The sequence below is a fragment of the Musa acuminata genome, chromosome BXJ1-9, assembly GCF_036884655.1.
Source record: "Musa acuminata AAA Group cultivar baxijiao chromosome BXJ1-9, Cavendish_Baxijiao_AAA, whole genome shotgun sequence".
In the NCBI taxonomy this organism is placed as follows: Eukaryota; Viridiplantae; Streptophyta; class Magnoliopsida; order Zingiberales; family Musaceae; genus Musa; species Musa acuminata.
Window position 1 is genome coordinate 8,263,024 of NC_088335.1, and position 25,667 is coordinate 8,288,690.

The following is a 25,667-nucleotide window of genomic DNA, read 5'->3' on the forward strand; positions in this document are numbered from 1 at the left end:
GATATTGATTATGATGTGTCTTAGACCCAAAACATATCCTATCATTTTACATTAAGAGTAGGTTAGGATGAGTTTGAGATGGAGATAAGAACAAGTTTTCTTGTCTTTTTCCCGGTAAAAAGGAGGAAAAAGGTCCTTGTATGAACACTCATGCATATGAGTGGAGATTAACTTGTTAGACAGAGGCAAGCGTAGGGATCGTGATGGAAGAACCATAGAGCAATGAATATTCTTGCCATCTTTATATTGTGTTAAAAAGATAATTGTCTATAGTTTATAGTTGAGGTAGAAGATATCAACATGATTACATGTCAACATCAGAGGAGTGTGGATTGTACTTGCTCATCACATTCTAAAACATGTCAGATTGATTTGAGGTTTCCACAGTGCATACGTGTGGAACTATATTCCTGATATTTATCGTAATCGTATTTTTGATTTGAGGTTTCCACAGTGCAAGCATACGAGTGATGACAACTGAAAGCTTACAGATTGGAGAGTCAAATCGAACATCTCAGTAGTGGTTAGGCCAGAGAAATCAAACTGATTTCGTCCTGCCGACCAAGTCTAAAATCAATAATTGCGTTGACCAGTACGACCAGCGTGCGAGCCGACTCCAAAACGTTCTCATCGTTTCATTTGCGGTCTCGGCGGCAGCGGCTTTCGACCGGTCACTGACGGCGCAGGTTGCACTGCCGTGACCGCTCGCCATTATTTGATCTCCGTGTCAACAGTATCGAAGCCCGAAAAGTCAACGGTCAACGGAGTCCGTCGATCAGGCTTCAAATGAAAGACGATGGAGAGAGGGGGTGGGGGTCCACCGATTCTGGGGGCGCACTCGGCTTAATTGGCGCTTTAAATTAATCGGCCCTTTTTCTAAAATGATGTTATCGTGTGAAAGCAGTTTGGGGTGGCTTTACTTGTCTTTTTCCTGCTTTTTCGTTTCCACCATTATTTTCCCCTAAAAAATAAAAAGTCCTTGCCAATTCCACAGAAGAGAGAGAGGGAGGCTTCTGGAAATTTATAGAAAAAGGGGTTAAATTTGGGCACGGAGGGGTGCCGGAAATATTAGGGCACGATTTGGCCCCCTCTTTTTCTCTCATCTCAGCCTGTTGGTGAGGCTCTGGGAGCGGTCCGACATGGGATTAAGGTTTTTAGTTTCCGTATTTTCTTCTTTCTCTTTGGTAAAGCAACCGGCTTTCTTCCTAGTTTCCTCGATTTTTCGGTGGGCCTTTTTCTACGAAATTGGTGGTGAAATCGTGGTTTATATGGATAAATTGGGGAAAAAAAGGGAGGAATTTTTTAGGAGAGTTGGGTTTGAAAATTCGTGGTTTATTAGCTGGATCGAGGGTAGTATTAGGGTGTTTTCTTCTCTTTTTTACTGCTTGTGCTTCTTTTTTTAGCCCAGTCTTGTTTCCTCTTTACTTTGTACAGTGGCTTGTGGCCTGATCCTGATGCCGTCGCTCTTTCTTCTTGTTTGTTTCTGCTGTAATACGCAGGGATAAAGATGGGACGTCGATGCTTAGGGTTTTTGAATAATTGTTGCCCGTCGGTACTGCTTTCGAGCTTGTTCGAGTGGGTTTCTGCAGTAAAAATTCAAACTTTCTACTGATTTATCTCCTGATCTCGTCGATGCTCGCTTAGTAGAGTAAACTTTCCAGACTGTTTTTGTTCAAGTTGTCTTGCAAATTTGCGCTATTTTAAGTTCCAAGGAGAATCTAGAGTTGTGATCTTACTTTGTGCTGTGCTTCCTGCGGAGTTCTCGGGGTTGTTCCACGGTAGGGTTTGGGTTTTCCCGGTAATGGTGTTTTGAGCTTCCTCACCGTGGCCATGGAAGTGCGATCAGAACCAGGAATTATGCCTGCTAGGGAACCCTTTAGCTCCGGAATGCAGAAAAGTCCCGCGCAGGCTCCGCCAACCATCCAGAGCATGAGATTGGCCTTTACACCGGACGGTACAGCGATCTACAAGCCAATAACCAGCACCTCTCCTCCTCCTCCTGCTCCTGCTCCTGCCCCTTACCAAGGAGGAGGCGGAGGGGGAGGGACCACTGGCAGCGGCGTCGAAGGTCCCTCTCCAATGATGGCTCCACATGGCCTAAATATCACCATGGGTGAGCCTGTGAAGCGGAAGCGAGGACGGCCGAGAAAGTACGGGCCCGATGGAACCATGGCTCTTGCTTTGATCCCTACATCGGCTGCTGCTTCAGGCGCACCGGGGGGCGGTGGATTCTCCCTTTCCCCTACTGGAACAACTAACAGAGCATCCTCGGCAGATCCTTCGAAGAAAGCAAGGGGCCGACCTCCTGGTTCTGGCAAGAAGCAGCAGATGGCTGCTCTAGGTAATCCCAGTTCTGTCTATGTATCTGTAGATCTGATGATCTTTGCCAATGGAGGAGGGTTCCACTGTTGCAACATGGTTTGCTTGGCCTTTTAATCATCTGGTGGTTCATATAGGTTTTACTTGTTTGGGATCTGGCTGTAAAACAAAGGCTTGATGGTATGGTGGGAATGAGAGATTATTTTGTCAGAGGCATAAATATAATGCTCTTTGACTCTGCTGGGGACTTCTGAGTTCTGGTAGATCTGACAGCCTGGAGAATGATCTGCTTGAAATTACTTTTGCACCCTTATTTGTTTTTTTTAAATGTCTGTTGAGATTTGAGGAATTCAAGAATCATTTGTTATTTGTTTGATGTTAAGTGTATCATCTGCTTTTCTACAGTTTCAAAGTTTAAACTTTTATGATAATTTGTAAATTAAATTGCTAAGTTAGTGCATGCTACACTGATGGAATTCAACTTGATTTTTTTAATTTAATTTTCTTGACAAAAAACTTCGCGTTTCTTATGTGTTTTCTTTTTTTTAAAAATTGCTGTGTTCATATTATACTTACTGTATTTACCAAGTATTGGATATTCATCATCACAGGCACCTTTGTGGATTCTTAAAATGAGACTTTATCTTAAAGTCCATGGATTATGAGGTTAATTTTATATGCTTGATTGGCCATTTTAATAACCCTTTTAATTTAATTTATTATTGATATTTGTAACTCTACATTTCTATAAATTAGCCTGATGTAGAGAATAAACTTTCAGGATCAGCAGGGATTGGATTTACTCCTCATGTTATCACAGTGAAGACTGGAGAGGTATTCATTTATATTTGTTGCATAATGAGACCTACATCGGTGATGTGGGTGATGCTGCTAAATTTGTTTAATTTGAGTTAGAATGTGTTCTTCTGCTATAGTTAGTGTTTCTTGGGTGTCTCCGCAATGTTTGTTTAGATTTCCTTTTTGGTCCTTCTAGTAATACTCAGAATCAAGGAGAGCTTATATTGTATCCAACTTGTTTCTGAAGTCCACTTTTTTATGCTTTATGAGTTATGAGCAACAAACACGAAATGCATTGATTCTCTGTTCTGGTCTCTGGTTCATATATGCAGTGTGATGCCGAAGCGAATGGCAATTGTAGATATTTCAAATTTAATATCCTCTTCTGGTGCTATTTTACTGTTGGAAGTTTTTAGGAACAAGCTAATAAACTATATAAGGTTTCAAGTTTGCCTTATCCAATTAGGTTTACCTTACCATAGTCTACTTCACTAGTTGCCAATGTAACTGTCTTATTTGTTCGCTATTGCGTCTGTTCACATATGATTTTTATTGTTTTTATGAGGTTGTCTGGCTTTCCTATGATTTCTCTTTTTTCTAATATATATATATATATATATATATATATATATATATATATATATATATATATATATTGTGCATATGTACATTACAGTAAGTCTATTTACTCAATCGCTTACGTCTTCTTAATGTTACAATTTTTTAGTTAAATATTTCCATTTATGAGATAGCATGTTGATCTAATTTCTGGCTGAATTACTATTTGTTAATTGTTGATTTCTTCCACTGAATAGCCGCAGGTGCTTTTAGCCTTTAGTACATTGAAAATTTTGAAACAGTTAATATTTTAATAAACTGAAAATCAACATAGGTGCTTGGAGATTTCTGCTTCGCATCAGCTGCCAATAACAGTTTTTTGTGAATGACCAGAGCTGATGATCTGACAGTCACTTAGAATCATCTGGCAGCTCTTGGTTGTTAATTATGTTGTAAATTATCTATGTCCTTTGAGCGAGTGGGTCCTGGATGCACTTGATTAGAAAATACATACATTTGGTCAGTACTTTTGGCCCATCTCTTTCTATCAGATCTAATTTGCCTTCTCTTCAATCACTTGATGAATGACTTAATACAAACTTCTGGTGGACCAATAGGTCCTTTTACAATATAAAACTATTTTGATATGTTAAGTTTCACAACACAAATTTGATGATAAAAATTTGTTCTATGTTTTCAGGATGTATCTTCAAAAATTATGTCATTTTCTCAGCATGGTCCACGTGCTGTTTGCATTCTTTCTGCAAATGGTGCAATATCTAATGTAACACTTCGTCAAGCAGCAACTTCTGGTGGAACTGTAACTTATGAGGTCTGCGCTTGAAACTAACATATTGACAGATTCAGCTTCTTGCAGGAACTGTTTGTATGGACTGCAAGTTATTAAATCTTGTTTCATTTGGTTATAGTGTTAATTTTGCTGCTTGATCAGTTTGTACAATTGCATGATTCTTGGCGCATATCGTGGGTAATTCTTGTCATTGTTTACAGCTTTGGTTTGCACAAACAGCTAAGACTTGCTCTTGATAGTCTTAAAACTTGGCATTGGCTGAACCTATTTGCCATATTGTTAACCAGGGTAGATGGTGAGCAGATAGACCTTTTAAAATAATTATTTGGTGAGCTTTGACTTTATGGACTTATCCAGTTTCAAAGGCATGATTATCATTTTATATCAAGAAAGATATGATTACCATATATTGAAACACATTCCTATATAGCATGGGCTGTCTGGTATGAATGTCTGATTACATAAACTAGACAATTTATGATTGGTCTTTCTCAATCGTCTCCCTTTGCCTAACATTTTCTTTCCGATTATATTAATCTGTAATGCCATCATAGTTTTATAATTTCCATGTGCAGGGACGGTTTGAGATATTGTCATTGTCGGGCTCATTTCTGCTTTCAGAGAGTGGTGGTCAGCGTAGCCGAACAGGTGGATTGAGTGTTTCACTTGCTGGTCCCGATGGGCGCGTGTTGGGCGGGGGAGTGGCAGGACTGTTGACTGCAGCATCACCTGTGCAGGTCTCTCTTTTTGTGACATGAGACATCCTTAGGCTAATATTATACTGTGCTTCAGCCTAATTTCTTTGCAACAATACTATGCAAATATGTTTACAGGTTTTGTGTAAGTTTTGTTAGTACATGTTTGTATCTTCATCTAAGGCATTCTCACCCGAGCCATATACTGGTGAAATATGCTTGGTGCCTATGGATCCCACACTCTACCATTTTGTCCCTATTTAGATGATTTTGGTCATGGGATAGAGTTATCTTCATGACTGCTTTGTTCCTACAGATCTACATGGAATCAGCATTGTTTCTAGTTTTTTTTTATCCAATAGTTTCTTCTTCTCATTTCAATTTGCATGGAATCCCCCAAGCATGGTTTGTTCTTTTTCTTTTTCCTCTCCCTTTTTCCCTCTCCCTTTTCCTTTTCGAGTATCAAACCTCAAAACATATTACTTTACCCTCGAGTTCTTAGGTTTATTGGGAAGGGTTCTATGTAAAGTTTGGTTCTTGGTTACGAAATTGCTACATTCATGTTACTACTCGGATCTTATTATGACTGTAGGCCTAATGTGGACTTACATAATAAAATTATGTAGTAATCTTTCTTATAGTGAAAAGATATAATATCGATCGCCTTCTTGTTGTACACTAAATAGATTTTTCCTAGCCTCATCCCTGAACTATTTTAAGTTGTGTGTTCATTAGCATCTTGTGGAACAAGCCATCTGGCATCCCTGTTGATATCAGTCATGAGGTGATAAGTGTGATGGGCCCTCTGCCCTTTGTTAGACCCACAGCTGAGTGCGAATTGTCAACCCTGGGTTCCATTTGTTGTAACTTATTAATTGTGACATGATATAAGTATCCAAGCCTTAGTGGAAGGTTGAGTGAAGCATCTGTTCATGTTCACCTGACAGCAGGTGAAGATGCCACCTAGCTTTACTAAATTGACCTGCAATGTGATTCATCTTCTCCACAAGATTTTTATGCTCCTTATCTTATCAGATAGTTGTGCTATGCTGTTTGAATGAGAAACATCTTAGTTCAACATCTTAGTTCCAAATTATACAAGTGATGTAGCAGTATGTTTATATGGTTTAAAGCCGATATAGAGTCAGAAGCCAGAAGGACCAAGTTTGCTTGTGTATCAGTGCCTGTATTTTACAGTAAAGAGGGCTTTTATAAATAACTGGTAACAGTTGGTTTGTCTCTGCAGGTGGTTGTGGGGAGCTTCATTGCCGGTAAAAAAGAACCGAAACAGGTCAATAATCCCTTGGAACCGATGTCAGCCCCTGGAAAGCTTGCACCTGTTCCGGCACCAGTCCCCAGCAGCCCAACCTCACGGGGCACCTTGAGCGAATCCTCCGGTGGGCCTGGGAGTCCGCTCAACCAGAGTATGGGAACATGCAATAACAACAACCAGCAAGGGTTGTCTAACATGCCATGGAAATAACTTATGCTATCATTACTGTGTGTTTGTAATTGTATTTGAATCTTGTTTAGGGGTAGTTCCTAGCGACTGCGGAAACAAACTGTTGTGTGTTTCTTCTCCCTGCGGTAGGTTATTTTAGTTGTGGTGTTTAGCTTAGAGACAAGAGTTTATATGTTTCAAGGATTCTTCAGCACCTGTTTGGACCTTCCTGTAATGCTTATACCATTATTACTGACGTCCCAAGATGTTGTAGATTATTATTTTGCTTACGAGCCAATCTGGTTGCATATCCTCCTTTGAAATCTGTGTTTTTCCATGATCATACTGATGACATCTCCGGAGCTTATGTTTTTGCTTGGCTCATGTATTGCTGGCCGCTTTGTTGGGGAAAAAAAATAATAGGAAGGTTGGTGGGGGTTTTACGTACCCCAATGGAACAGTAATCATCTTTAATGAGATTGGATCGTTTTAATGTGAATAATCATCCATCAAATCATTGATAAAGTACTTTAGATTCAATTAATGATAGTTGATCTATATCATCATCATAAGTCAATTCAAATCTGTCCCTACTTACATTGAGATTTAATTAGAGGTTTACAATCAACGTTAATTAGATTGTTTTTCTCAGTTACTTTTACTCACTTTTTTATTTACTGTTAATTCGCGTTAGAAAAAGGTTTTAAATCTCATAAATTATTGACGATACTGTGTGCTGGTAATGATTTTAATAGAACAATGCGAAGAAAACGTTGCAAGGATATATATATATATTTCAAGAAATTAAAAAAAACTATAACATATATGGATCGCAAATCTTATTATATGGTGAAATCCAATAATAGATAAATAATTGTAAATACGTTAACCGAGGGCCGTCTCTTTGGCCCGCTCCGTGCTTTCGCCGCCAGCGTCATAAGAGCCCGACGGAGGAAAAGGAAATCCCCCTACTTCGCGTTGCGACTTCCATTCCGTTCTCTCAGATTTCCAATTAAGTTGTTCGCTTCCTCTTGGAGCCGCCGGAGCTCCATCGAGGGGGGAAGCAGCGGGAGACCAAACCCTCGTCGCGTTAGCGGAGAAACAGGGAAGGCATGGAGAGCTCCTCACCGACGGTGCCGTTTCCGCTCCTCCAAACCCCGATCGAATCCAAATACAGAGTCTGTACGATCCCTTACCGCTTTCCCTCTGACAATCCCCGCAAGGCCACGCCCGTGGAGATCCAGTGGATCGATCTCTTCTTGAACTCCGTCCCCTCCTTTAGGTCCGCATTTCTTGCTTTTCCTTTTGATCCGTGGTCTCTTGATCTTTACAATCTTGGGAATGAATGTGGACGGGGTTATATTCTCCATCAAGGCGTCGATTGTTGTGCTTTTCTTGATGATGTTTTAGGGTTGATGATAGTTATTTGATGCTTATTTCTCATGCTAGTGTGCGAGTTGTTTGTTGTGGATTATGCTGGACCTACTTGGCTACTAAAGCTCGGGGAATTAGAAGTCTACTGCTAGATGAGAAACGAAACTAAATAATATGATCGGGAACTGTGTTGTTTGTATAGTAGTGACATCTGAGGGCATTAAAAAATAAACAGAACAACCAAAGCTAGTAACTGGGAAACCTCTATTTGCTTTTCCTGTGATGGAGGTCTTGGTTAATCCTCTTCTCATACGTACATAACCTATTTAGTTGTTAGCTAATTACAATTTTTGAAGGAAGAGAGAGAACACAAATAGAACATAATTAATATGTATAGGCCCACCAACCTAGAATTCTCTCTATTTCTCTATCAGAATAGTTACTTTCTTTTGATTCGGTATCTATTGTAGCTTGAGATGCCACACGCAGTTTTAACTATAGTATGACTCCTGAAGGAGAATAAAATCATTCACAATTTCATTTAACCCTTCATACGAGCCCCTTTCTTTTGGATGGATTTCTGCCCTTATTGGATTATTTCCCTTAGAAAAAGGGCTGCTGCATAGAGATAGGAATGTAACACTTAAATAGCTACTAATCTTCCTCTATTTGGAAGCCTGAGAAAATTCTTATTACAGATCTAAAGATAATAAAGATAGCTTCCAAGGAATCTTAGAAAAATGAAAAAAACAACCTGGACTTAGTTTGGCTGAAATCTTGAGATATTTTAAATTTAAAGTTGACCTTTGGGTGCATCAAGTCTCTTCTGTGTGCACATATCTCACCATGATTATCCAGTCAATATCCATAAGTTCGCTAAGTTGGTGGATACTCGACGTATAATATTGTAACCAGGAGAACCCAAGCCAAACATGAAAATTTGGGGTTTGTGGGTCTTGAAATTTGTCCAGCTCAAGAAAGCTCAAATTTTTGACTCAGGTATGTTTGGTTTGAGGGGTTGTGCTACCCAACCCAGCTTGACCCAGTTTGTACTTATGTAAAGATAAACATATGTGGCACAAAACTTTAAATTAGCGAACTGATTGTCTATTACCATCGCTGCCTTATTACCATTGCTGCCTTCAAACATTTCGTTCCTCATTTCATCTCTCTACATTTCTTCCTATTCATATCAAGTCGTTTTGTATCACTATTGCAAGATTTTATGTTTCCATTAGTGTACCATGCCTCCACTTAACTTTGACAATTGGCATGTTCAAGTCCGCCAGCGATGGTCCAACTAGAGATTTTATGCTTAGAGTGCATTCTCTCTCCTCCTATTCCTCTTCTTGTGTTCTCCCTGAGGTTCTTATTTCTGATCTACTGTCCAGCATGCACGGATTCAGCATTGACTGAAGAGACTCTTTTATTCGACCCTTTGAATTTAAGATATTTTGATGACACTTCTTTTGCAACCGAAAACACATTCCATGTTGGTGTCTTATTTCCCATGTAGATTGACCAATTTGGTCATTTTAATAATGGATCACTTCACATGTGTTGTTGTGATCATGCAGTTCAGAAAACACACCATTATTTATGAGCTCAACCTGATCAGCGAGGATTGAGGTGGACAGTGATACTTGATGGCTGCTGAATATATTCTTTCAGCAGAGATGCTAATTGATTAGAAAGAGGTGGAGATAGAGGTATGGGTAGAAATAGGAGATAAATAAAAAAAACAAAAGGCTATGCGTCCAAAAGAAGAAAAAGTAAGTATAAAAAAATAAAGTACTCTAGATGATGTAGGATTGTTTTATAAATCGCAACTTTAACAACTTGAATAGAAGAAGGGAGTTTTAGTTGAACATTGAAATAGATAATGAAATTATCAAATGTAGAAAAAAACTATGATGTTATGGATCTATTATTCAAAAAGATCAGGACACTGGAAAGAAATATTTTTTATCTGATTGAAGTGACGATTAATGTAGAGAGACGGGTATAACAAATTCTGTATGAAGATAAAACAAACAATAATGGTGCACTACTGCCAGCATGCGTGAAAAATCCTATGAATGCACTGGTCAAGCGAGGCAAGGGATAGAGGAATACCAAAGAAGACTTAAAAGTAATACTTGCCAAGTAATTAATTATCTACAGTCAATGGTGCAGTTTAGTGCCAGGAAAGGATCAGACTAGCCTATCTCAAATAGTTGGACAAATGGCTTGTTTTTGACACCATGACTAACTAACCGAGAGAAAATTGATTGCCTTTGGGTAATTTGTTGAATTCATTTTGGGTAATTTGTCATTGACTTTAAAATTGATTGCCTTAGACATGTAGTTCATCTGCTGAATAAGTTATCTCTTTTCTTTTTTTGATTCTTGGAGTGTCTTCAGATAATCATTTATGTAGAAAAATCTAGCAGGATGATCATGTGTTGGAATAATATTCACTTCATAATGAAGGCAGTTTGATATGTAACAGCACTTGGTGCCTCTTTTCCTTTCAGTATGGTTTGGATTTTGTTTGATGGTCCAAATTGTAACATTCATCTACATAACTGATTTGCTTATAAAGTTTAAGATCAGTGTATTTGAAGCTTATAATTGCTCATATTCTCTAATAGTCCTAGAATGAACTAGTTTGACTTGCTTCTGTCCTGGTTTTAGTTTGTTTATCATGTAGTTTTATTACTAGTTCATCTTGTTAAACCCTTTTGCTGATTATAATGGCCATATTGGTTTTTATGCAGGCAACGAGCAGAGAATGACCCTACGGTTGTTGATGCCCCTATTAAAGCTGAAAAGTTTGCTCAGAGGTAAGTCTTTGTCATTTGAATCATCATTGTCCTTGTATGTTATCAAGCTATATTCTTTTGTGATGCGCTAAATTTGCTTTGGGAATGTTTTCGATATTTTGCTAATTAATTACATATCATTGAAGCTGCCTAAAAGCTTCTGTTATTATTGTTCGTTTAAAAGAAATTATAAACCATCTACGGCATGTTTAGACTGTTTCATTTTCTTCTTAAACTGTTCTATGTAAAACAGCTTTAACATGTGGCACTCATGTTAGTTCTGGAAATAATGCTAGCCTTAAAGATGTATATAGCTTTGTTTAGTCATGAGGCACAGCAATGCACAAATCTGTAATCATATCTCAAATGTAGCACAGAAACTTCACAAATGTGATCTCAGTTGTGCTGCCTCTTGTGTGTGTATTCCTGCTTTGAATTCATTCCAAAAACAAAAACAAAAAGAATGATGGCTAAAGACTGATCTGTCTGACATGGCTGTGGGTTTGAGAGCTAACATGTTTTTATGTTTGATTTAGCTGTTTGATCATGGATTAGCTTGCTATACTATGCACATAATATTTTGATGACAAATAATTCAAACTGAATAGTTGGAATGCTGAAATATTCTCTGATGACTGTATGTCCTGTTTGTCTAGATCTTGGTTTCAGGTGTTCTATCTGAGGATGCAATTCAAATATAAGCATACCTAATCTACTTTGCCTCTTTTTCTTCTGCACTAGATATACAGCTATGCTTGAGGACATGAAGAAAAATCCTGAAAGCAATGGTGGGCCACCAGATTGTGTTGTAAGCTTGCTTTTGCTATATTTACTCTCATGATTTTTTCAATTTACAATTAGAATGTGGTTTAGTAAAGAATCAGTTCAGGTCTCATGCTTTTGAGGACGATTTTAGCTTCTTTGCAGGCTCCGTGAACAGGTACTTAGAGAATTGGGATTTAGAGATATTTTCAAGAAGGTTAAGGTAAATGCAAATTCTTAAACTTCTTGAATTTGATTCTTTGTTTATTTAGAATTATGATATTAAATTCAAGCAATCTGTTTTAAACAGGATGAAGAGAATGCTAAAGCTATCTCACTTTTTGAGGGTGTTGTCCGACTTAATGATGCTATTGAAGATGATAGTAAACGAGTGGAAAACTTGATTAGGGGAATTTTGGCGGGTAACATTTTTGATCTGGGATCTGCTCAGGTACATTATACATTGGATGGCAGTTAACAAGGTTGTGCATCACTTTCATAGTCACATATCTTTGTAAATTTATTTATATTTGATTTACATAATTAGCAAGGGAAAGTGAGAATATATTATATTGGTCTGGTTTGCTTATAATCCTTTGGTTCCCTCTGCATCTATTAGGTTGAGATTTAAGTTTCTGAAGGAACAGTTCAGGTTGATAATGTGTAACCTGGCAACCTACACATAATCCTATTCATCATATCTAAAGTTTAAAATTTGAATTTTTCAACACTTGAACATGTTCACTAGGCTACATCAATTCCACTTTTTTGGACAAAAGGTCTCTCTCTCGTTCTTGTTCACAATGACTAATCACACATCTGGTATGCCTTCAGCAAGAATCATTCAGACATTAATTATATAAAATTACCAACTTTGTCTGTGGTAGGTAATCCAAGTTTTAGTTTGCTGAGCCTTTGTGCAACTGAATTATTATAGCCTACCAACTCTAGAGGCATGATTTCTCCGACACTAACAGTGATTCTACACCTGAAGATAAATTAAACTCTACATGAGTGGTGTTTCTCGTCTTATGATCTTGATCTCTGTGCTATAGAGAAATAATGTCTTACATGTTGTGACTCTCTGATCTCGATAACTATTAGCTATGCACTAAGCTGGCATCTTGTGTGTGTGGATCAGTGATCTTTTCCTATCTAGTACTGAAGTGTGTAAAATTAACAAATTTTATCTTCTCAAGCAGAAGATATTATGGTATGTTCTCATCAATTAATTATGAAAAGAGAGTGGTTGCATTTTTTCTTTCCAAGTATAATTAGTTTTCTTTTTATATATATATATTTTTTCATTCTTGAAGCTAGCAGAGGTGTTTGCAAAGGATGGCATGTCCTTCTTGGCTAGTTGTCAAAATCTTGTTTCTCGACCTTGGGTTATTGATGACTTGGACGATTTTAAAATGAAATGGACTACGAAGACTTGGAAGAAGGTAATATTTTCCCTTTTTTTGGCTAATGTTTCCCTTTGCATTCCTTTGGTGAACATAAGAAGGTAAGATTTCCCCCTTTTAGCTAAAGTCTCCCTTTACATTCCTTTGGTGAATATAACATGTAGTATGGTAATGACAAAAAATTCAAAAGGTCAAAACTTATATTATTTTTTAGTTCAGTGTTGATTTTTTCCAAGTAAGAAGATTGAAATTAGCCTATGCCTACTTATCTTTTACTTCTATTTTATATGACCGCAACCTGTTCAAGAAATTTCTAGGAGTAAGCAGAACTGAGCATCCTGTCCTCATTGTCTTCTAAATTAACTTGGTGAAATCTTTACATCTGAGTTCATATGATCTCCTATATTCTTTTGACTTCAAAATCTCACTATGCACCACAATTCTTGGTGCAATAATTAGTGCTTCTGTTACAAATGTGGAGACTTTTGACTCCTACATAGGAACTCAACATTTTATGCTTTCTCTCCTCTTCAGTCTTCAGTATATCCATGGTGCATATTTGCAGCATTATCTTGATATTTTGCTCTTCTTACGATACCATGAAAGAGCAGCCTGTGTATGGAGTTCTCACTTCATGCTTGTTTGTGCTTTTGTGGTCCTTTGTCAAACGGTATCCTACTTGTTAATTACTTGACTTACCAGTCAGAGAAACTATCCTTGTTACTGGCTGTTATTTTTTGTGATAATTCTGGACTTACCAGCCAGAGAAACATATTTTTCACAGGCTGTTATCTTTGTTGATAACTCTGGTGCTGATATCATTTTGGGTGTATTGCCATTTGCAAGAGAGTTACTTCGACGTGGTACAACGGTATATCTTGTTTTGTTTGGCAATGTATTTACGATCTGTAGTTAAATCCTGCTATTTTTTGTAAGCTGAATTCAGCAAATCTCTTTTTGTCATCCCACTGTTTAGATTACGATGTCTGCATGTAGTTCACACTTGTCTGTGCGGTTCTGCTGTAGTGGTAGTTGAGCCATTTGAGAGGAATTTGTTTGCCATTTTTTTCCAGCTGTTCCATATTCACTAGGTAACAGTTTTTGCACTATATGCAAGCATCACTCTCTTCTTCCATGATTTTCCTGTACATGTATACTGGAAAATGATGCATGGAAAAATATGATCTATAAAATATGTTGAATATATATAAGCAACAAATGTTGCATGGCAATATGCATTAGCAAATCCACGCATGGATTGGTTCAGCTGGAGGGAAGTCCTCTTCCTGGCTATCGATTAGTCATGTTTGGACATTTATTTTTAATTGGCATTACTTTGAAAAAATATTAGCGTATTTCACATATAAATATTTCACTATTTTCATTATATTTATGTAGTAGAATCAATCATGCAAATTATTCCTTGCATGTTTGAATAGAGCTATATCCTTGTATTCAACATATTTTATAAACCTTATCAAAGAAACAAAAGTATGGACTACCGGGTACCAGAAAAAAAGTGACAATCAGTTATATGTTAATTATGAGGGTGATTTGCTTTATTATGAATCTGAATGAGTTTAAATCATTGTCAGCAAAAAATATCACAAGCATGATGTTGTGAGATTGTGCCTAGGAAAGAAAAAATAGCTGGTCTTTGAGACCATTTCAGCATTGTCTATAGAGATAAGAGTAACTGGAAACAAGGCCATGGGTAAAGATTGTACTGTTTGCGGTTAGATCTGAGGAACAACCTGGTTCTTGCTGTTAGATTTTATACTTTGGCTTTTAGATGTCCAACATAATTAGAGATTAAGAGATTGCCTGTTTGTCAATTTTTCTGCTGTCTAATTAAAATGAACTTGAATGAATTTTGTGTTACTGCTTCTTTTCAAGGTTTTATTTATCAAATATACAATTTGAATTTTCCTTCTCAGATTTTCACAAAGAATCCTTTATGTGGTCATCTTCCTGATGCCAGTTTCTTTTGTTTGCTCAGGTAGTTCTAGCAGCTAATGACTTGCCTTCAATCAATGATGTTACATACCCTGAATTGGTTGAGATTATTTCAAAGGTGATAGAGAGGATTGCTTGACTCATCTTGTTTCTATGAGTGGATTGATTCTGATATTTATATTCACTGTTTAACAGCTGAAGGATGAAAATGGGCAACTCATGGGAGTGGATGCTTCTGGCCTTCTCATTGCCAATTCTGGTAATGATTTACCGGTAAGATGGTGAAAACATTGCACCTCTTGGTTTATTTCTAAGGAAAATAGCCATTGTCTAGGAGGTAATCATATTGTTTGATATGGAGTTGTATTGTTCTTCAGGTTATTGACCTTAGCAATGTATCACCAGATCTGGCATACCTTGCAAGTGATGCGGACCTAATCATATTGGAGGGAATGGTAAGCTGTCTTTAGGATGTACAACAAATGTGAAATGTAGCATCTCTACTCTATTTTCCTTTTCTTTTCAATTTTCAGGGAAGGGCGATAGAGACAAACCTTTATGCTCAACTGAAGTGTGATTCCATCAAGATTGGAATGGTATTATTAATTAACCCTTTTGCATTTATTCTCATTCATATTCTGAGATCTCATGCTTTTCTCTATTAAGGTTATTAGCTTGAATACAGTTGATGGCAGTGACTGGGCCTTTTTAACTTTGGCAGGTGAAGCACCCAGAGGTTGCTCAGTTCTTGGGAGGAAGGCTTTATGATTGCGTATTCAAGTATCATGAAGTTTTAAATTATTGAGGCATCTGAATTCTTTGGTTCAATTTTCTCGTAACCGACATGCTAGTGCCTAGCTACACTATTTGTCATCCATGACACAGTAAGACCACCATACCCATGGAGTAGCAGCTAAGAAAATGAAGTACTTTGCAGTTAATGGAATAAAAAAAGTATGAAACAGTTTCCTCTGTTATTGCCCCCACTTAAATTATTTCGAGGAGGCAGAAATTTCATAGAAATCATTCATGTGTTCATGTATTTCGTAAAATTGATGATATATATCAAAGGTGATATGATATAGTGACTAGTAGTTTTTCATTTTATTCGTGCGATGTGCATTTTGCCTTTTGTTGTTTCTTTTTGTCTTGATTGCTTGCCCCTCCAGGCATGTGAACCACCAGTTACATGATAATGAAGATGGAACAATTTCCTTTTGCTATCGAACTAATTTTTTCATCCGGTGTGATGCAATATATATATATATATATATATATGTGATCGTATCAGCAATAAAACAGCATAGGGGACCATCGACTACTTAATTCTTTTGTTTGTGATAGGTGACCAACTATTCCAAGAAATGTAGTACGGTCTCTCACACTGTCATCAATAGCCCCCTCAGTGGTGACCTGCCACCAGTGCCTTCTCTCTCTGTCTCTCTCTCTCTCTTCATGTAGCACCGCAACCAGAACACGAACAAATTCTGGGCCAACGTCGCCAGAGCTCGATGCCAACCTATAGGGAGGACCACAAGTGCAGTAAATATGACGACGATGAAGATAGGTAGGCTTAGTGCACGTCAACCATGTGGTGGGTGTTTAACTAGACTTTTCCTTGTAGGTTGTACTTGCTTGCCCAACTAAGCTAATAGGTTAAGTACTCCAAATTACGACTACTTCACAAACTCCATCATCTACCTATCAATGATTTCTGCTGTTCACTGCGCACGTCATGAATGCAAACCATTTTCGTACACGCTTCGAACATAGGCAATGCCGGCTGCAGTGATACGCTCATAAATTAGGCGTATCACTTGGAAAGATACATGGAAATTCCATATCAATCGCTAAATTAGCGACTAAGGAGGAAGCAAAGGTAAACACGACAACGTAGCCATCTTCTCCCGAGCAGAGCCGTCGACTTAGAACTCGTTCCGATACCACAGCACGCCCTTCTGCTTACTATCCTCGTCCGGCTCCACGTATATGCACTCCCGCACCTCCCTCCACATGGCCTTCAAAAGCGGCGTGTCGTCGGACTGGTAGTACTCGCCCAGAAGCGGCTTGATGACCTTGGTCGCCTCCATGGCGTGGTAGTGTGGCATGGTGGAGAAGAGATGGTGGGCGACGTGGGTGTCCGTGATGTTGTGGAACACCTTGTTGAGTACCCCGTAGTCCCTGTCCACCGTCGCCAGCGCACCCCGGAGCCAGTCCCACTCGCTCGAGTCGTAGTGGGGCAGCGACGGGTGCGTGTGCTGCAGGTAGGTGATGATGACCAGCCAGGCGTTCACGATCAGGAGCGGCACGCCGTACACCCGGACCAGCCACCAGAAACCGTAGCTGGCGGCGACGCGGTAGAGGACGAAGGAGGCCGCCACGATGCCGGCATCGGAGATGAAGATCTGGCCCCGCTCGCGGTCCGAGTAGATGGGCCCGTAGGGGTCGAAGTGGCAGGCGAAGCGAGGGTAGGCACGACCGGAGACGTTGAAGGCAAGGTACAGCGGCCAGCCGAGGGAAAGGGTGATAGCCAGGGTGAGGACGCGTCCGGGGGGGTTGTTGAGGTACTTGGTGAACCACGAGAGGGCGGACTTGGGCTTCGGGACGAAGACCTCGTCGCGCTCAATGGAGCCGGTGTTGGAGTGGTGGCGCCGGTGGCTGTACTTCCAGGAGAAGTAGGGGACGAGGAGGGATGAGTGGAGGACGAGACCGACTACGTCGTCGAGGATGGAGTAGTCGGAGAAGGCGTGGTGGCCGCACTCGTGAGCGATGACCCAAACCCCGTTGAGGATGCAGCCTTGGAGGACCCAGTAGAGGGGCCAGGCGGCGAGGGCGAGGCCGGAAGGGAGCTTCGGCACGACGGCGACGGCGAAGTAGAGGAAGAGGGCCGCGAACAGCAGGTCGTGGACGAGGTAAGAGAAGGAGCGAAGGATGGAGCGCTCGAAGCAGTGAGGGGGAATCGCCTTTTTAATCTGCCCAAGGGTGAAGGCGGGCTTCTCAGTTGGCGATCGTTGGAGAGCGTTGTCGCCGCAGCCATAGTGGAAGTGGAAGGGCTCCTCCTTCACCGTCATGCGTCCGCCTCCTCCTCCTCCTCCTCCTCCTCCTCCTGCTGCTGCTGCTATGGGCTCACCTGCGACGCAGTCACACGTATACCTTTATTAAAGGGAGAATCGAATAAATGCTGCCAGCTCGAAATAGATGCCATGAAGCTGGAAATTGCCTCGCAAAACAAAAGGCTTCCTCCTCTTCTATTAAATCTAGTGAAAACAACAGAAACAAAGGACGTGCACATCTAATCAAAACATCACCGAGCACAATTGAAGCGGATCACGCAATCTTACTCCCGGTTGGGTACATTAATTTCAATAAGAGGATAAATATCGTTTCCTCCGTCTCCAAACTAAAGGCTAGAAGACACTGTGCATGGAACGGAAGGGGTAAACAGTGTACGTCTTACGACGGCAAAAGACAATCTCAAACATCGTCATCGAGATAGAGACCATATGAGCGAGACACAGAATCAACATTTCATTCATCTAAAGATCCAACAGAGGACACGAAATCTAACAGAGAAAACATTTGTTTTCATGCACCTGAGACGGGAACTACTTACTACTGATGAGGGCAATTCCTCTGTGCTTCAGCGTTCTCTGCAGCCCGAGGAGGAGAATACTACGCTCTCTCCACGGCGCCTTTATAGGCATCTCCTCCGCCTCTTCCTCCCAATCCTTATGGAAAGAAACCACGCTGGCGTCTTATGGCAGCCGCTGCCTCCTTTGTCGCTTCATGTCCCATGTGGCGTCAGTTCATTGGATACTCCGGCACGCTTCCCCGGACTCTCGATCCTCCAGATCATGACCGTCAGTTTCCCTGGGGATTCGACCAAGATCTGAAGGTCAAAAAACATACCGTGATTCGACGAAGTACCAGGAACACCCCCATCTCACCCACTGCTAGGCTAGCCCTACTAAGGATAGAATGATCATTTCCTCGCGGTGATCTCTTCCAGACCCGCCCTGTGCATGAGGATCTGTTTCACGCTATAAACGATGCTGATTCATTTACTATTTATGATCTTTACCGTCTCGTGTCGCATCTCCCTCTCGTTCTGTGAGACGCTGGAGGACGAGCCGACTGAAGATAGTCTGCACAGCCCACAGTTTTGTTCTTAGTCACGGGGCAAACCAATGTCAGCTGGGGAACATGGCAGAAAAGCTCCACCAGGCGCAGTAGTCCTTTTGGTCCAGAACGTGTTACCGAGGGGCTGCTGCAGAAGATTTAAGCTACTTTAAGTACTAAGAGCATGGACTGTGGTGGATCACGTGAGATATAGTTTACACGATCGTTCTAATTCTAATAGATCGCCAACTAAATTCGCAATGTTATATATCTAATCTTTGTCGTCATATTTAGATTCTGAGGCATAGGATTCTGCGGGCTACGCTTCCGGGCAGGCAGGCCGTATTGCCAAATCAACCAAGCTATTTACGTTCTACTTCACCAAAGATCAGCATGTTGTTGGGCGAGGATTGCCACTGGAACAATGAATCGGAGGGTATGGTCAACAGCAGAAATGGCATGGAGAAACAAGAGGTTATAGAAACCTGTTCGTAGCTGTAGGGTTGCTGCGAGAGTTTGCATGGCAACGAGTGAATGTGCTGCGGCTTTTCCGGACCTTTACGACTTGGACTACTCTTCTCTAGTTGGTATGCCATTCTCAGTTCTATTCCGTCATGAAAAAGACAGCAAAATTTGATGGCACAAAATGGGTTGTTCTCCAATCCCGTCCGATTCGCCTACGCCTGTTTTGACCTTTTATATCCATCCTTATCGACAATGACTTGGTTATTGGCCTATTTCTTGTCGCTTGTTGTTTCTCACAGTAGCAAGCTTTCCTCGCAGTGCAATTCCCCTCTTCTCTCTCTCTCTTAACCCTACGTTTTGTGGTTGTCAACCTGGTGCATAAATGCATACTAGAAGCTTACCATTCTTCATCAAAGACTGCCATGTTTGCTAAATTCTTCGGAAGCCTGACGATGTTTGGGTGGTGAACAGTGGTTGAGCACGGTCTTCATGCAATCGTAATTCTCAAAACAGCTGAATGCGCTCTCGCTCGTCGGAGAGTATTTAGGAGGAGCCCAAATTCTTCCAGAATGGGTAGGCGTCGTGATCAAAAGTGAAACTCTGGGGGTAGATCTCGATCCACGAAGCTTTACCCCTCTTGGGAGTTCATGCTACGATAGAAGATCGTTCCTCTCTGTTGTACGTCTCCGACTTGCAGCCATAAGTGCAAACGTCTCCCTCACAGATGAAGCTTCAGAACAGATTTGTGGATGCATGGTTGCCCCACGTAACTGTTTAGGGTGTTCTCAACCGTTAACGTTGCTTCTGAATGAAACCTTCCTCCGATTACCTGACCAGTAGCACTCGCGTTGCGAAGTTGTATTCCTTCAGCTTCGCCGGGGGTTTCCTGTTCCGGGAATTCAACAATAATATTGACGAGCGAGCGAGCAACTCCAAAACACGCGTCGGGCTGGCAGCTAAAAGCTGCCCTAGATATGCGTGACAAGCTTGTTGTGGGCAAGACTCTTAAGAACGAAGGGATGTCCGTTTCACATCCCTTACCACCAACACCTACAACTCATATGTGTGAGTCACACAATACTGTTAGGGGAAAGTTGACGTAGCCAACATCATGATATTAGTTGACATCTCCGACACCTTGTGTCATGTGCCTAACATCATGACACTATGTGGTTGACACTTGAACCTCATATGCCCGATATCTTGATACTATATGGTTGACATCTCATGTCATGTGGTCAATATGTTAATATTGGATGATTCCTCTTCGCTCCACCCTACTAATCAATTATCTTTCATCCACTTTGCCGATCAATTATCTTTCATCATGCACCGGCACTATATATCATAGCATGCGAAATGGCGACAATTACATTCGAGATCGGCATCCCCACATCTGATTATAATGGTTACATCAATCTACTATAAAAGAGGTTTAATAGGTGTGTGCATCCTAGTACGTAGACTTAAACTCAAAACTTGTTTTACCAGTCTGACAAACTTACTATCCGAAGGAAAAATAATAAAATAAATCAACGTATAAAAGAAATATTCGAGCGAAACGACGCAATGGAAGAGCCAACACATATCTGGAATGAGATTTTAAATCCTCTACCTTTGATAGGTCGATGGATGTCATATTCTGGAATTTTTTTTTCTTTATAAGATCACAATATCGTTCCATAGGTACATCAAGAGTCGAATAAATAAACATCATTTTATTAATATTTATAAATTATAAAGATTTATTATAATTAATTTATTCATCAAAATATAAGTTAAAAGTAGCTATAGGTTTTATTCACTTTACCCGACGGTAGAAAAAGATCTACTTTGCATTGTAATTTAATCTACTACTATTGATAGGATACTTTAAAAATAAAATATAAAACAAAAAATATTTTAATACCGTTAAGTAGAAACCCATGTAAAGCATTTGTAAAATAAATTCTAGAGTCAAACATTCCCACTAATATATTCAAATGTTCAAAGGATCACTCTTATGGACGGAGAGCTTTTATCATATCGTATGAGTTTATATATTCTTAACAATGGATAGAGATAAATCCATATCACACTCTCAACGGAGTAATGTCTCTCACCTACTAGTGACACATTCATCCCAATAACGAATAGAGTAATCGTTCAATCATCACATTTGATGCTCCACTAATCCCCAAAAGAAATCATTCTACATGTCTTAACCAGGGAAACAAAATCATCTCATACCAGTTATATCCACATTGGAATGAAAAAATATATTAAAACATCTAAATATATCTTTTAAACATCATTAATGTCAAATAATATCAATTAGGTCTCAATTGATTTGAACAATAGTTCATTCAATCTAATTAAACTAGATTTCACTATAACATAACAGAATCAATTTTTAATTCTCATTTAAATAATTTTAAACTACTATAAATTGGTATATTTTAGATAATATTAGATTTAATTTAGGTTAAATAAACTTAAATAAATCAAATTCGGAATCATCATGAATTAATCTAAACTTATCAAATATGATTTGATTCAATTAATACTTTGGATCTAAATTAAATAAAGTAAATACAATGAGCTAGATTACATAACAATAAGTTATGTGCACTACATATAACTATGTATTCACCATACCAAGTTAAGTGAACCCATAGCCTATGGATTGGCTATCTGTATTGCACATGATTGTTTATATTGGGCTAAGTTGAGTTATCTTTTGGACTAGAGCTTGACCTATGCTAAGCCTAGTCTACAAGTTATGGCTTGGCCTACGAATTGATTTCAGCCCAAAATACTAATCAATTCTCTTATTTTTGAATTATAGTACCATAGAATTATAATCAAAATATCTAATCATTAACATGGAGTCATTACAATATAATAAATAATAGTATATTAAAAATAAAAGTACATAAAAAATAATATTTTTAACTAACTATTATATGAATCTAATATAAATCAAATATTACAACTAGAATGCAAGAATTTTTTTATAGAAATTACATATAACATGAATAATTATAATTAAAATAATTTTAAACAAATGAAGGAATATAAGAAGATTATAAAAACTATATATAGCATGGATACTTATAATATATTTTAATTCAAAAATAAAATTTTAAATCCTTAAAAGAATTATTTTAAAAAATAAGTATATCATAAATAATTATGAAATAATTTAATCTAAAAATAAAAATATTTATTTTTCATGAAAGACAAAGAAATCTATCTCTAAGGAGGACAATTTTTTGTTTCTCTTACTGTTAGGTTTTGACGTAAAAAATAAATAAATAAATCTCTCCCCTAAATAGGAGGAAGGTGAGTCCTCCACCTAAGGTTATTTTTTTAATTATTATATTTATTGAAATTTAATTTATTAATAAAAAATAATATAACTCAATGTTAAATATTTATATATATATTTTAAATTTTATTAGCTAAAAAATCATTATATTTAAATTTAATGATTTGATTACATGAGTACGGTTGGGTTTTATGGATCATGGCAGCATCCACTTTATGTCACCATGGATCCACCTTCTATTCGGTCCAAAACGTAGATGCTGACGGGGAGTTTCGTTGTTAAGTGCTTCATACGGAAACCGTGACACAACACACCTAAATTTCGCTTTTCTATTTCACTACTGCTCCCTCTGGCGTGAAACATCCAATTGAACTGCTAACCCAAGAAAAAACGCAAACCCTCCAACAAACGTCGTCGGGTGAAACAAAAAGACATGTAATTCCAACCGTGCCCCCCTCGTCATTAAGCTCCCTGCCCTCATTTGCCAAAACCCTAACCTCGATCACGAGCTGCGTGCTGTTCCTGCAATCGGCGACTAAATCGAAGCTTCGTAATAATAGAAGAAGCGGTGAATCATAGAGTCGAGTCGCCGTCATCGATGAAGGCGTCCCTCAAGTTCCGGGAGGATCGCCAGCCCTTACTGCGGGCCAAGGTCCCCGTCAGCATCCTGGGCCTCCCGTTCCTCTCTGGTCTCGCCGCCGCCCTCGACGATGTCCGCCACCTCCGCCTTGACCTCTCCACCGCTTTTGCCTCCGGCCCCTCCCTCCGCCTCTCCTACCGTCCGAACGACCCCGCCGCCCCCTTCTCTCTCGTTCTCAAGACCGGCCTCGGCCCCCTTGGCTCGCCTGACATGGGAGCCCCCTTCTCCATGGCCGCCGAGTTCGGCCTTCTCGCCCGCCCCGGCTCTGCCGGCCCCTCCTTCTCCATCCTCTTCAAGCCCCGCTTCGGGGACTTCGCCGTAAAGAAGACCGTCTCTTCCACCGCCGCCTCGGCAGCCGCTGTGGCTAAGTTCGACCCCCTCGGAGGCATGGAAGGCGACGGCTTGGTCAACGGCGCCGAGACCCCGATTGTGGGGTTCGGAGGAGAGAACCGGTTCCTTGCGAACGGCTTCGGAGACGGGATTCACGGGCTCGTTTCAGGTTTCGAGGTCAGCACGACTAGCGTCCTCCCCTTACGAAGCCACACCGCCGTCAAGTTCAAGTGGGGATTGAGAGCAACGCCAGAGCTCCGCACCGCATTCCATGATCCAGCGGCCGGGATCTCGTTCGCCAAGCTTCCCCTCCTCGTGATGAGCAAGATCTCGATCGAGCACGCGGCCAACGGCAGGGACGCTCCTGCGACCGAGAAGAAGGGCGGCGACGGCGAGTTGCTGGAGGAGCGTTCGTCCATGGGGCGGCAATTGGAGGCGCTGCAGGCGGAGAATGGGACACTGAGGAGGGCCGTAGAAGAGCTCCGTGCAGAGGTCAGCGGGTGGAAGGCGGCTTCGCTCGCTGCAAGCGGGGAAGACGATAGCAAGGGCAGGTCTAATTTTGCGGCGCCGGCCGGTAAAAGAGCTCGACGTGGCGATGAGAAGGCGCCAGAGCACCCCGCCAAAGCGGCGCCCGAGGACGTCAAGACGGAGCTGAAGAAAGCTTTGGTGATGGGATCCACCGGTGGCGGTATCTAAGCCCGCCCCCTGGCGTTGGAAGGAAACTTGGATTTTGGGGTGTATTTTGTTTATAATAGCCCCTTAGTAGTTCCTCCTCTTTCGTTTCTTGTTTTGTGTACATGATGACCGTGTTTGTAATGAAGTTGTGTTTTATGTAAATACTATTTTTGATAGGATAAGTATTTTAGATCAATCTAATCATATTAAATGGCGAATTATATGTCGCGCGAGTAAAACTACTTATCTGTTGTCTGTGTTAGAAGAAAGTGAGTCGATCATTTATTGGTTCCCCGGCTACAATACGGTAGAAAGATACATCACCCACCCACCTCTCTACCATCATTTTACTTCGAGATGAAGGTAGTAATTCAGCAAATCCAGGATCCAAGATAACAGAAAAGGAAAAATATTAAACAATGATGAAGCTAATTTATTAATTAACTTATAGAAGATGAGTGATATCTTTTTTTTCCTACAATATTCCATATCTAAAAGTTCTGAGTGCATTCCATCGACACTCCACCTCCTTTAACTAATAGGAGGCCGGAGAGCGGTGTTCCGTGCCGTAGAACCCTCTGGATTTTGCCTGATGCGATCCAGAGGTGTAAAGCTGTCCTTTGAAGCGTTGGACAAGTGAAATAAAAGGCATCGAATAAAAGCATATCAGCAAGGAACTAATAAGGTTCTACATACGCACCTGGCATTGGGCAAACACAGCAGCTCTCGATGAGTAAAAGTGGATCAGCGATTTTGATATATAAAGAAACGGAAGCATCATCCAGGAAAATCTGAGAAACATGCATGTATGATAATTATTACTGAACTTACAACTCCAGCACTGTCAAGAATATATGCGATTCGGCTTCTCTGTTTCCTGGAACAGCATGAGTTGCATGCACTTAAGTCGTTGAATGGTGCCGGATTTTAGTCATCAAGTTCTTTGGTTTTCCCTGGTTAAGCCTGATAATAACAACTAGAACTGATTCTATCGGTCCACGGCTGCAGAGCCGTCGGATCTAAAACACATGGTTGTCACACAAGATCGTGCGCCCAGTGTATCTATCATCGAGATGACCCGCATTTTGGTCGGTATTGCTCATTTAACCAAGTATAGCTGGGGAAATCCCGCACTAATGTGCTCCGAATAAGTTGCTGCATTGGTGGCCATTACTTTCTCCTGCAAGGGTCCAACGCGTGAGTC

The 25,667-nt window shown here is 40.2% G+C and overlaps 4 protein-coding genes across 5 annotated transcripts; 3 read left to right on the forward strand and 1 right to left on the reverse strand.

The window, feature by feature from the left end:
• Positions 1-847: 847 nt before the first annotated feature.
• On the forward strand, positions 848-6,878 carry LOC135592968 (AT-hook motif nuclear-localized protein 10-like). 2 transcript variants are annotated; one of them, XM_065082729.1, is made up of 6 exons: positions 848-1,150; positions 1,500-2,341; positions 3,101-3,153; positions 4,376-4,507; positions 5,062-5,223; positions 6,428-6,878. In XM_065082729.1, the coding sequence occupies exons 2-6, from the start codon at positions 1,831-1,833 to the stop codon at positions 6,662-6,664; spliced, it is 1,095 nt and encodes a 364-aa protein (XP_064938801.1). In that variant the 5' UTR covers positions 848-1,150; positions 1,500-1,830; the 3' UTR covers positions 6,665-6,878. The 2 variants fall into 2 exon arrangements, with proteins under 2 accessions (XP_064938801.1, XP_064938802.1); XM_065082730.1 differs by lacking the exon at positions 4,376-4,507 and having other exon boundaries at positions 991-1,150.
• A 632-nt stretch (positions 6,879-7,510) lies between these two features.
• On the forward strand, positions 7,511-16,031 carry LOC135592967 (damage-control phosphatase At2g17340-like). The gene is made up of 12 exons (XM_065082728.1): positions 7,511-7,904; positions 10,756-10,821; positions 11,542-11,608; positions 11,717-11,785; positions 11,873-12,013; positions 12,879-13,007; positions 13,753-13,839; positions 14,968-15,042; positions 15,120-15,197; positions 15,302-15,379; positions 15,458-15,520; positions 15,646-16,031. Exons 1-12 carry the CDS (start codon positions 7,735-7,737, stop codon positions 15,727-15,729), a joined length of 1,107 nt encoding a protein of 368 aa, XP_064938800.1. The 5' UTR covers positions 7,511-7,734; the 3' UTR covers positions 15,730-16,031.
• Positions 16,032-16,660: 629 nt separating this feature from the next.
• LOC135592966 (delta(12)-fatty-acid desaturase FAD2-like) lies at positions 16,661-18,002 on the reverse strand. The gene has a single exon (XM_065082727.1). The coding sequence runs from the start codon at positions 17,993-17,995 to the stop codon at positions 16,850-16,852; it is 1,146 nt and encodes a 381-aa protein (XP_064938799.1). The 5' UTR covers positions 17,996-18,002; the 3' UTR covers positions 16,661-16,849.
• Positions 18,003-23,153: 5,151 nt separating this feature from the next.
• LOC135592970 (uncharacterized) lies at positions 23,154-24,639 on the forward strand. The gene has a single exon (XM_065082733.1). The coding sequence runs from the start codon at positions 23,417-23,419 to the stop codon at positions 24,482-24,484; it is 1,068 nt and encodes a 355-aa protein (XP_064938805.1). The 5' UTR covers positions 23,154-23,416; the 3' UTR covers positions 24,485-24,639.
• Positions 24,640-25,667: the final 1,028 nt, after the last annotated feature.

What these genes read in the sequence shown, in the direction of transcription:
- LOC135592968 (XM_065082729.1), top strand. Translation starts at nt 1,831, where the DNA reads ATGGAAGTGCGATCAGAACCAGGAATTATGCCTGCTAGGGAACCCTTT. An exon ending in TCACAGTGAAGACTGGAGAG is followed by an intron (nt 3,154 to 4,375) that starts GTATTCATTTAT and finishes CTATGTTTTCAG; the next exon opens with GATGTATCTTCAAAAATTAT. An exon ending in CTGCAGCATCACCTGTGCAG is followed by an intron (nt 5,224 to 6,427) that starts GTCTCTCTTTTT and finishes TTGTCTCTGCAG; the next exon opens with GTGGTTGTGGGGAGCTTCAT.
- LOC135592967 (XM_065082728.1), top strand. Translation starts at nt 7,735, where the DNA reads ATGGAGAGCTCCTCACCGACGGTGCCGTTTCCGCTCCTCCAAACCCCG. An exon ending in AACTCCGTCCCCTCCTTTAG is followed by an intron (nt 7,905 to 10,755) that starts GTCCGCATTTCT and finishes GTTTTTATGCAG; the next exon opens with GCAACGAGCAGAGAATGACC. An exon ending in CTACGAAGACTTGGAAGAAG is followed by an intron (nt 13,008 to 13,752) that starts GTAATATTTTCC and finishes TATTTTTCACAG; the next exon opens with GCTGTTATCTTTGTTGATAA.
- LOC135592966 (XM_065082727.1), bottom strand. Translation starts at nt 17,995, where the DNA reads ATGACGGTGAAGGAGGAGCCCTTCCACTTCCACTATGGCTGCGGCGAC.
- LOC135592970 (XM_065082733.1), top strand. Translation starts at nt 23,417, where the DNA reads ATGAAGGCGTCCCTCAAGTTCCGGGAGGATCGCCAGCCCTTACTGCGG.